The 11,183-nt window shown below is 43.7% G+C and overlaps 1 protein-coding gene across 1 annotated transcript; it reads left to right on the top strand.

The window, feature by feature from the left end:
- Positions 1-252: 252 nt before the first annotated feature.
- abrab (actin binding Rho activating protein b) lies at positions 253-4,504 on the top strand. Its single transcript, XM_024395176.2, has 3 exons — positions 253-257; positions 2,076-2,996; positions 3,225-4,504. Exons 1-3 carry the CDS (start codon positions 253-255, stop codon positions 3,706-3,708), a joined length of 1,410 nt encoding a protein of 469 aa, XP_024250944.2. The 3' UTR covers positions 3,709-4,504.
- Positions 4,505-11,183: the final 6,679 nt, after the last annotated feature.

Genomic DNA, 11,183 nt, shown 5'->3' with positions numbered 1-11,183 from the left:
CATGCGTAAGCAGTAGCTCCTCGTCATCTCCAGGTATCACATTCTTTCCTGGTTAGAGTCCGTGTGCCTTTGGTCCTTGGGTCAAATGTCTCCTCCGGTCTTTGACACCCCCTCTGGTCCCTGTGACACACAACAAACTGCCAGTGCAGGTGTTGCTGCTCTCAGCTTCTTGCCTAAGCACACTCCACACAGTATATTTGCATGACATGCACGGTGTGGATATATATCATCAATCTATCTGTTCCGGTGACAATGCAGTAAGTGTTTATGCTTATGGAAATAGAACCTGGCACTGGCAGAAAACGTGCAAGCTAGAGCAGAATTTGAGCTGTGCTGTAAAGCTAATGTTCTCGTGTGTGTTTCTGCTAGGTGATCTCTTTTACCGATGCTGTCGAATCCAATTGTATCTTTCTGTATCGCACCAACCCTCACTGTCTTTCTGTCTGTCACTGACCCGTTTTGAGCCTGAACTTGACTTGATTGATTGTCCACTGGGCACCGATGTCATTTCAACATCTAGTTTTGATTTACATTTGGTTGAGTTGTCAACTAACAGGAATTCACCATGTCAATTTTTTTTAGGTTAAACGTTGGGTGAAAAAAAGACGAAATTCCCTGACGTTGATGACTTTTTGCCAGTCTAATCAGTTTTACACGTTGATTCAACGTCATCACATAGATTGTTTTATTTTATTGAAATGACGTGGAAACCACGTTGATTCAACCAGTTTTTGTCCAGTGGGTGACTTGCCCTCATTTATTTTAGTTGTCAAGTTTCTGAATTACTGTGAGTGTTTATACGTTTTTTTCCCTTCTATCAGCCCCCCCCATTTTAGATGCAGTCTTGTTCTTGAGCGCTAATGTCCCCTTTCTTAGATTCCCTTTTCCTGCAAAAGTCATTGTGATTTTGAATACATTACGTCATGCCTTCGCCAACACAAATATTGGTGACGCATGCGGCCAGACAGGCCACCCCAACTGGATTGAGACCGTTAAGCAGGATTTCCTCTATGGGATTTGCTCATTATCATTATCATTCTTATTACAAGGTCATCTGAACCACTAGCAGTATTTTGATAGCACTTTTCTAGACAGCAGCTGCTGCATTGTCATATGTCATACTGTACAGGCAGTTTGGCTTTGGGGTAGTGATTAGCAATCACCACCAGTGTCATGTAGTGACATTTGTAAGTAGTACCATCATTGAAAATGCAAATGTGGATCTCATTCATGTTTGCTCTCGCTGTGTAATATACTGATGGTGTGTTATTTTTGCAATATCATGTACAAAAGGATGCCCTTGGGCCTCCATATACAGTAACTGTATGGTCTTTGCGGTTGTCATGTCACATTGGATAATGCTCATGAACACTGCGTAGATTACGGTCTGGGAGCAGAACACAAGCATGGTTTCCTTGAGAACATAGTGCAAGTCGTGAGAGCAGGCAGTGATGCATCCCCATGTATTCCTCACACCAAACAAAGATCAGCTAGTCTTTGCAGTTAGATACACGCTTGCGCCGGTCCTTTAAGAGCTCAGCACACCTTTGCTCTGTTGCCCTGTTTACCTCCAGATATGGCCCATGGTCTGTGGGGAAATGTGAGCACACCAATCCCTCTAGGTTGGCAAGTGTCAGGGAAAGACGATCAGCGGGGAGGCGGGGTTGTCTCAAATACTTTCCAACGTCATGTAGAGTTCACACCTCCCATTTTAAGCCAGAGTTAGGGTAGAAGGCAACAGGGCAGGCAATTGGGGTCAGAGAGACAGTCCCACAGAGAAAGAGAGTGAAGCTTCATGAACATAAGCAACTAATCTGGTAAGATTAGTCGAACATTTTTTTTCTTAAAGCGTAACCTGACACTGACTGCACAGGCTGGCCAGGGGAAGTCTTCCACCAACAAGAACATCAAGAAGCTGCGCACCATCTGCATGGTGTCCAGCCTGACCTAGAGCTGGCAACACTGGGTGTCCGAGGTCAAGGACAAGCAGGCCAAGGAGCCTTTCGCCTGGGCTCCTGACTCCCTAAGAGAGCTTTGGGACGAACCACCAAAGACGCCAAGCACCACTAAATTAGGAACTTGGGAGAAGGTCCCGGTCAGGATCTCACCACTGGCACCAACATACCTGCTGATCAGAACAATCCTTCAGCTGACCAGCAGGAGTCCCAAGGCAGTTCTCCTCCTTCCCAATTGGTGGGTAAAAGGAAGACTCTGCTAGTGCTTCAAGGGGAGTCCCGGATCAAGACCAAGCAGGTGGTGAAGACTGTGACCAGCGGCATTCAGTTGAGGAGTGTGGGCAATACATTTCTGACTGAGCGGATCTGTAAGGAGGCTCCACCACCAGGGGAGGAGATAGACAGGATGCTGAGCAAGAGGGGGTCGCCCACACTCCGCAGAAAGTGCTCCAATGTGTTGGAGCTGACCTGCAGCTGGAAGGAGAAGGAGCGGAATGTACCGTCAGAGGGAGAATTTGGAGATGGGCGCACCTGTAGCGTGGACACAGAGGATAGTCGGTACTCTGAGGCAGAGGAAAGGGCCCTTGAGGCAGAGAGCGGCCAAGGTAAACCTGGACAGATAGACAGCTCTAAACCTGGACAGACAAACAGCACTGAAGCTGGACAGACAAACAGCACTGAAGCTGGACAGACAGACAGCTCTAAACCTGGACAGACAAACAGCACTGAAGCTGGACAGACAGACAGCTCTAAACCTGGACAGACAAACAGCACTGAAGCTGGACAGAAAGACAGCTCTAAACCTGGACAGAAAAACAGCTCTAAACCTGGACAGACAGACAGCTCTAAACCTGGACAGACAGACAGCTCTAAACCTGGACAGACAGGCAGCTCTAAACCTGGACAGACAGACACCTCTAAACCTGTAAAGACAGATAGCACTGGGTCATCCGGGGAGGCCAAGCAGAGGGACAATGACAGCGTCTCACCGAAAGGGAAAATTGAGTCATGGGTGAGGGTCAAAATACCCTCCATCTCAGTGTGAGTTCAATGTTCTTTCTTCGTGTTCAAGTGATGGTGCGTGACGGCCCGTCATTGAACATTGCCCCCAAATATGATAATGCTAATACACCTGCGGCATATGATTTTTGTACAGCACATTTCTTCTCAAATAAAACGGTATAGTGCAAAACCCGTTCTGAGCTTTACAGCGGAAATGTATGTGGCCATGGGTTTTTTTGTAAATATTTTTGTGATTGTCCTTCACAGGGGCAGAAAGGAGTTGGATGACGCCAACAGGATCAACGCTCTCTCAAGGAAGTACAGTGCCGTGGGCGATCTGAAGAGCCGCTGGCAGAACTGGTCCTCGACGCACACCGTCAACCAGAAGCTCAACCCCTTCAGTGAGGACTTTGACTATGAATACTCCATGTCCCTACGCCTCCGCAAGGGCGAGGAGGGTTACGGACGTCCCAAAGAAGGCACGAAAACAGCCGAACGGGCCAGGCGAGCCGAGCAACACATCCACGGTGAGATAGCCGACATGTGCTATGTGATCAGGACTATGAATGACCCAGATCCCGACGGGAAGACCCGCGTCACTTTCAGAGAACTGTTTGATAGATACGTACGCATCTCTGACAAGGTGGTGGGAATTCTTCTGAGAGCCAGGAGGCATGGGAAGGTGGCGTTCAAGGGGGAGATGCTGTGGCAAGGGCAGGATGACGGTGTTATCATCACCCTGTTGGTGTGACGTCATCTGCGGTGGAACCATACAGAACAAAGGTCATTTTTAACATTGAATGATTATGCGCTGATAGATGTGGATATGTTTCTCAATAGGAACTTAGACAATTTGCTGCTATGGTTTACTGAAGATTTGATATCAGTATCTGACTCAATATTATATGTTATTTTGTTGCTTACAGCTTTTACTAGCTTTTAAAGAACAGTTTTCTATGTCTTTATGTTATATCTGAACTCATGAATCATGTTAGAACATGTATTAATATATGCCTAATAAATAGCTTCTTTGACTTGAGGAACATTGTGTAGTTTAAACAGGGATTGAGTTTCATGATGCACAGCACAAGCCAACTCTGATGAGATTTAGGAGACATGAAATCTGAGACACACCATGCAGGGGAGGCTGGTGGGAGGAGCTATAGGAGGACTTGTCATTGTAATGGCTGGAATGGAATCAATGGAATGGTAACAAACACATGGAAACTATTTTTATTAAACTACTTTTATTTGAATAACCATACTTTCTATTTGTCAATCTATCAATCTATTCATTTGAATGTAATTGTTATGAAGGGAGTTAATAGTAGAAATAAAGAAAAACCCTTGAATGAGTAGGTGTTCTTTTGACCGGTAAAGTATTATGTTTTCATGCATTTTCAAGAGGACCATAATTGAAATAACTAACTTTTTTGTGTCATCCTTGATTATTTTAATGTCATTGTACTGTATCCACATGTGTGGTTATATTGTGTTTAAAATTGTAAAATAAATCAAATCAAATAAATATTACAGGAATGTAATAATTTAAATGTAGAGGTTTGTTCTTTATGAATGCAGAATCCACCTGACCTTCCTCCTTTGTGTTCATAGCAAATTATGTAAGAAAGGCTATCTCCAGACAGGAACTTAATATTACAGTACTTGATGCATCTTGTGGCAAACAATTTATTATTATTATTTATTCTTTTTTCTTGGTAGTCTACCACTATCCAGTTTTTGGTTGATTTGTATTCATTTATCTGCCTTTCTTTTTGCTTTGAAATTGAAAGTAGAATTGGTTACACCTGTGTCTATCACCTAAATAGTCATCCAGCACGTGATCCCAATAAGCCCAATCAGGGTCACCTGGATACTAGAACTAACCCAAGGGTGCTCTCCAGTGGCAACCTCGGGTAGTACACTCAAGGGAGAAAATCTGACCTGTGACAGGCACAAGCAGACAAATAACGGCGCAAATAACGGCGCAGTACAACAGTGGTGTGCAGATCGGCATCTCGGAATGCACAACTCATCGGTCCTTGTCATGGGTGAGGCTATTGCAGCAGACGACCACACCGGGTTCCACTCCTATCAGCTAAAAACAAGAAGAAGTGGCTCCAGTGGGCATGTGATCGCCAAGACAGGACAACTGAGGAGTGGAAAAACATTGTCTGGAACATGACAGTGAGTTCAGATTACTTGACCGGCCTGCGCAGTCCCCAGACCTCAACCCTATAGAGCATCTTTGGGATGAGATGGAAAGGGCCGACCAATCTGCAGTAACTGCGTGATGCCATCGCGGGAGCATGGACCGACAACCCTGCGGAACGTTTCCGACACGTTGTAGAATACCCCGAATAATTCAGGCTGTTCTGGAGGCAAAGGGGGTTCCGACCCAGTACTAGATAGGCGTACCTATAATGAACTGTCCAGTGAGTGTATAATAATAATAAATGCCATTCAGCAGAAACTTTTATCCAAATCGAGTTGCAGTCATACCATTTGAACGGTTCTGAAATAGTTTGACCTTTAGAATTGTGTAGTAGGCTTGCATAAATGCCATTTGCATCGGTGTAAAGTGTACTTAAGTAAAAATACTTTAAAGTATGTACTACTAGTTTTTGGGGGTATCTGTAGTTTACTTTCTAATTTTGCCAACTTTTACTCCACTACATTTCTTTCAAACAGCTTGGAAAATTCCAGAAAATAATGTCATGGCTTTAGAAGTTTCTGATAATTGGCTAATTGACATCATTTGAGTCAATTGGAGGTGTACCTGTGGGTGTATTTCAAGGCCTACCTTCAAATTCAGTGCCTCTTTGCTTGACATGATGGGAAAATCAACAGAAATCAGCCAAGACCTCAGAAAATAAATTGTAGACCTCCACAAGTCTGGTTCATCCTTGGGAGCAATTTCCAAACGCCTGAAGGTACCACGTTCACCTGTACAAACAATAGAATGCAAGTATAAACACCATGGGACCACGCAGCCGGCACACCGCTCAGGAAGGAGACGCGTTCTGTCTCCTAGAGATGAACGTACTTTGGTGCAAAAAGTGTAAATCAATCAAAGAACAACAGCAAAGGACCTTGTGAAGATGCTGGAGGAAACAGGTACAAAAGTATCTATATCCACAGTAAAACGAGTCCTATATCGACATAACCTGAAAGGCCACTCAGCAAGGAAGAAGCCACTGCTCCAAAACCGCCATAAAAAAGCCAGAATATGGTTTACAACTGCACATGGGGACAAAGATCGTACTTTTTGGAGAAATATCTTCTGGTCTGATGAAACAAAAATAGAACTGTTTGCCCATAATGACCATTGTTATGTTTAGAGGGAAAGGGGGAGGCTTGCAAGCCGAAGAACACCATCCCAACCGTGAAGCACGGAGGTGACAGTGTTGATTCACATCAATGCGCTATGTAGATATTAATAATAAATGATATCTGTATTGCCGTAGACTACAGTCGTGGCCAAAAGTTTTGAGAATGACACAAATATTAATTTCCTCACAGTTTGCTGCTTCAGTGTCTTTAGGTATTTTGGTCACATGTTACTATGCAATACTGAAGAATAATTACGCGCATTTCATAAGTGTCAAAGGCTTTTGACAGTTACATGAAGTCAGTGGTGGGCCGTCAGGGCCAGCAAGGCCTTCTCTGCTGGCCTAAACATCATCAGAATATATATATTTTTTAAATATATTTTCCCACAAATATGTATTAAATTATTCCCCAGAGTAAGAGTTATACTCTTCATTTCATAGCTGTCCTCTTGGTTGCACTGCTTCCAGCCCCAGGTTGAGATTTGGAGGGCTGGTCTTTATGTTAGATCTTTTATCCAATCATATTCAGCCATCATGTGTTGCCAGGGGTCTAAAAATCTGCCCTCAGGCCTTCAGAATCAACAGTGCGGGCACTTGTAGCTTAAAGTGAATGGAAATTAAAATGTAGTGTCAACCAATCAGCTTTAGAGTTGGCTATTGTACGCCTGCTGGCTGGCTCCAGTGTTACACAGGAGCCAGCTAGCAGGCGCAGTGCGTGCACGTCTTTTGATTGGATTACCAATATTGAGAGGCAGGTCTTATATGGGCAGGTCTGTGCAGAATCTCAGAACTAGGAAACTGAATTTGATAAACAAATTAATTAGCGTACTACTAAGCTGTTTTTTCAACCCACAATGGCGGAAGGAGAAGATATCGATTTGGTCGAGGATATAATTATAACGCCATTCTCAAGACAAACTTTTCAAGAAAAGTTAGACATTGTCAGGAGAGGCCGACGCTACAAAGCCTGTCACAGGCGGGAAAGGGGTTAGTTCGCCACTTTCAAAGTTTCAACTACGAGCGCTATCAATGGCTCATAGGCTCCGAGAAGCACTGCAAACTGTACTGCTGGGAATGCCTATTATTTGCAAGTGATCGATTTGGTGTTTGGAGCCACACTGGCTTTGCAAACTTGAGTTGTCTAACCAAGGCAGCAATGAGACACCAAAGTATGGCTGGGCACTTTACAAGCAATGGTGCTTTTGAAAACGTTTGGGGACACCCGAGTGGATCTACAGCTCAACGAACAAGCGCGCAGGGCAACGGAGCTGCACAATGAAAAGGTATTTTACTCTTCCCCCTGCAATTCTCTGAATAAAAATGTCAATTTCAAGGTGACGCAAACGCCTGGTTATACGTTTCTGTCTAAATGTATAGTGTCTAGAGCCATGGCACCATAATGATGGTAATAAGAGGTGGATTAATTCGGGTGGGACTGTGTAGGACTTCACTGAAGGCCCAGGCCCACGGCACGCCACTGCATGAAGTTGATACAAAGAGTCAATATTTGCAGTGTTGACCCTTCTTTTTCAAGACCTCTGCAATCCGCCCTGGCATGCTGTCAATTAACTTCTAGGCCACATCCTGACTGATGGCAGCTCATTCTTGCAAATTCAATGCTGGGAGTTAGTCAGAATTTGTGGGTTTTTGTTTGTCCACCCGCCTTTTTAGGATTGGCCACAAGTTCTCAATGGGATTAAGGTCTGGGGAGTTTCCTGGCCATGGACCCAAAATATCAATGTTTTGTTCCCCGAGCCACTTAGTTATCAATTTTGCCTTGTAGCAAGGTGCTCCATCATGCTGGAAAAGGCACTGTTTGTCACCAAACTGTTCCTGGATGGTTGGGAGAAGTTTCTCTCGGAGGATATGTTGGTACCGTTCTTTATTCATGGCTGTGGTCTTAGGCAAAATTGTGAGTGAGCCCACTCCCTTGGCTGAGAAGTAACCCCACACATGCATGATCTCAGGATGCTTTACTGTTGGCAAGACACAGGACTGATGGTAGCGCTCACCTCGTCTTCTCCGGACAAGCTATATTCTGGACGCCCCAAACCAATCAGAAAGGGGATTCATCAGAGAAAAGGACTTTACCCCAGTCCTCAGCAGTCCAATCCCTGTACCTTTTGCAGAAAATCAGTCTGTCCCTGATGTTTTTCCTGGAGAGAAGTGGCTTCTTTGCTGCCCTTCTTGACACCAGGCCATCCTCCAAAAGTCTTTGTCTCACTGTGCGTGAAGATGCACTCACACCTGCCTGCTGCCATTCCTGAGCAAGCTCTGTACTGCTGGTGCCCTGATCCCAAAGCTGAATCAACATTAGGAGACAGTCCTGGCGCTTGCTGGACTTTGTTGGGCGCCCTGAAGCCTTCATCACAACAATTGAACCGCTCTCCTTGAAGTTCTTGATGATCCGATAAATGTTTGATTTAGGTGCAATCTTACTAGCAGCAATATCCTTGCCTGTGAAGCCCTTTTTGTGCAAAGCAATGATGATGGCACGTGTTTCCTTGCAGGTAACCATAGTTGACAGAGGAAGAACAATAATTCCAAGCACCACTCTCCTTTTGAAGCTTCCAGTCTGTTATTCGAACTCAATCAGCATGACAGAGTGATCTCCAGCCTTGTCCTCGTCAACACTCACACCTGTGTTAACAAGAGAATCACTGACATGATGTAAAGCTGGTCCTTTTGTGGCAGGGCTGAAATGCAGTGGACATGTTTTCTGGGTATTCAGTTAATTTGTATGGCAAAGAGGGACTTTGCAATTAATTGCAATTCCTCTGTTCACTCTTCATAACATTCTGGAATATATGCAAATTGCCATCATATAAACTGAGGCAGCAGATTTTGTGAAAATGTATATTTGTGTCATTCTCAAAACTTTTGGCCATGACTGTACACCACTGCTGTCATCCTTACCTCCAAGCGATTATTCAAGTTGGATAATCTTTGGATGAAGACAGGAGAAGACATAGCTTGGACTGTAGCCTACAAAAGCCTATTCCTGCTCTTTTCCCACGATCCATCAAACACAATTTGTGTCATCATAGTGGTCTCTGACTTGTGGTCAGACTCACTCAGGTAGAACAAACTTAAACTTGAGCCTTTTTTCAATGCTGATTTGAATGTCATTGAGAAAACAAAGAAGTGTCAATTATTTTTTATCCGCAAAGATCCTTTCTGAATTTAAAAGTCATTCTCGGAGTAATCATGTTGTTTTTTCAAAAGTATCTAATATGATTACAATATTTTTGATGGTAACAGATTACAGTTACCATTTTTTTGTAATCCCTTACCGGTAATCTGTTACTCCCCAACCCTGCCGACAGGCGGGACGAAGGACACTGTCTAGCTAGCTACCGTTGTCGCCCCCGTCCTTTCTTCTGTGGAGTTTATTGGCGGCTGGCATCCAAAGTTATTGTGTATTAAAGCCACCTACTGTACTAGAGTGCCACGCCTCCTGCTTGTCCTAACTTAAAAATTGACCAATAGAAATATAAAGAGAGGTTCCTGCAGACGCAGGAACGCCCCAAATTGCGGGCCGCAATTGCACCCTTCTTGGATGCCTCCCTGGCGTGAGCCAGGTGCCCCTTTCAAAGCCCACTGCAAAGTCAGCTCAAAACAAAAGTGAAGTAGGCTAAATTAAGCATGAGGAGTAATGAGTATGATTCTGTTTACTTTTCACATGCAAAAGTGATTGCAAAAAAAAAAAAACTTTATGCCATCTCAATTAAAAATAGATTGACCGAGTGGCACAGATTACTGTTTGATTTGAGAAGGTCGCTCCTCCCTCCCTGTCTTTTCCCGTTCACGTCATGGGCCATAGATGGTGCACCATGGCTCAGGTTAATAGAACTCACTCAGCGATGGGTTTCTTGCTTTCTTGAAAGGTAGGCTTAGAAGAGTTGCCAACAACCGGATGCAGGTTTTCAGGTTTTCAGGGATACTGCTAATTCAACCTAGCTTCATTTTCCACTGAAAACCAAATAGGTTTCCACAGCCACAAAGTAAAAATGGTCTATATCGTAATAATTAATGAAAACTAAAATTAGCTTTTTGTTCTTTAATTAAGGTTAGGGTTAGGCATATGGTAAGCAGTGTTGTTAGGGTTCAAATAAAATTTTAAGAAGATTTATAAATAGACTGGGTGACAGCTACTTTAGGTTACTTTAGAGAGGAAGAGGTGAAGCAAGAGGTTTTACTCCACCCAAAAGCTTTCCATGAACATAACCCCACGAAGTGAGACATTTTTGTAAGGAGCTTAATGAGTATTGAATTTGGTCAACAAAAAATATAATTGCCAATTTTATATTTGAGGCTTATTTGATCGAATTTATGTTTTGTAATGTTTAGGCTGTTGCATATAAGTGGATGCACGTGTTATTTCGGCAATTTACCCAAAAACCCTTTATATAAGAGTTGTGCCTGGGGTCATAGAGATAGATAGACGCCACGTCACCATTTTAAAGTAGTCAACTGGGTGGCGATTCCTATGAGTTGAGAGGAATCAGACAACGAAGAAGAAGAAAATGTACTACTTTAAAATGGAGATCGTCTCAATGGCACTGCCCATGCTGTCACAGACACTAAAATGGCACTGATACAAAGATGAGTCCTCTATCTCAATGGCATGTTGTTCACAAACGTATCTGCCCTCTCATTAGCTAGAATGGTTCCTCCCGCCTGCCTTCCATCTTTGAGGACATGTATTTCCATTTTTAGAGCAGTCACTCTTGTCCATATAATAGACAATATTCGGTTACCGGTCAATTCTAAAAGCCTGTGTATTGCCGTTGCCGAGCTCCTCACATTTTTGGCCTGGTCATCTATTCCAACAGTGCAATCCGTATGGATAACACAATGGTGTTTGCGGAGACGGAAAGTCCATTCACATCAC

The sequence above is a fragment of the Oncorhynchus tshawytscha genome, linkage group LG31 (assembly GCF_018296145.1).
Source record: "Oncorhynchus tshawytscha isolate Ot180627B linkage group LG31, Otsh_v2.0, whole genome shotgun sequence".
Taxonomy (NCBI): domain Eukaryota; kingdom Metazoa; phylum Chordata; class Actinopteri; order Salmoniformes; family Salmonidae; genus Oncorhynchus; species Oncorhynchus tshawytscha.
The sequence above is the reverse complement of the archived record's forward strand: the minus strand, read 5'-3'. Positions and strand labels throughout refer to the sequence as shown.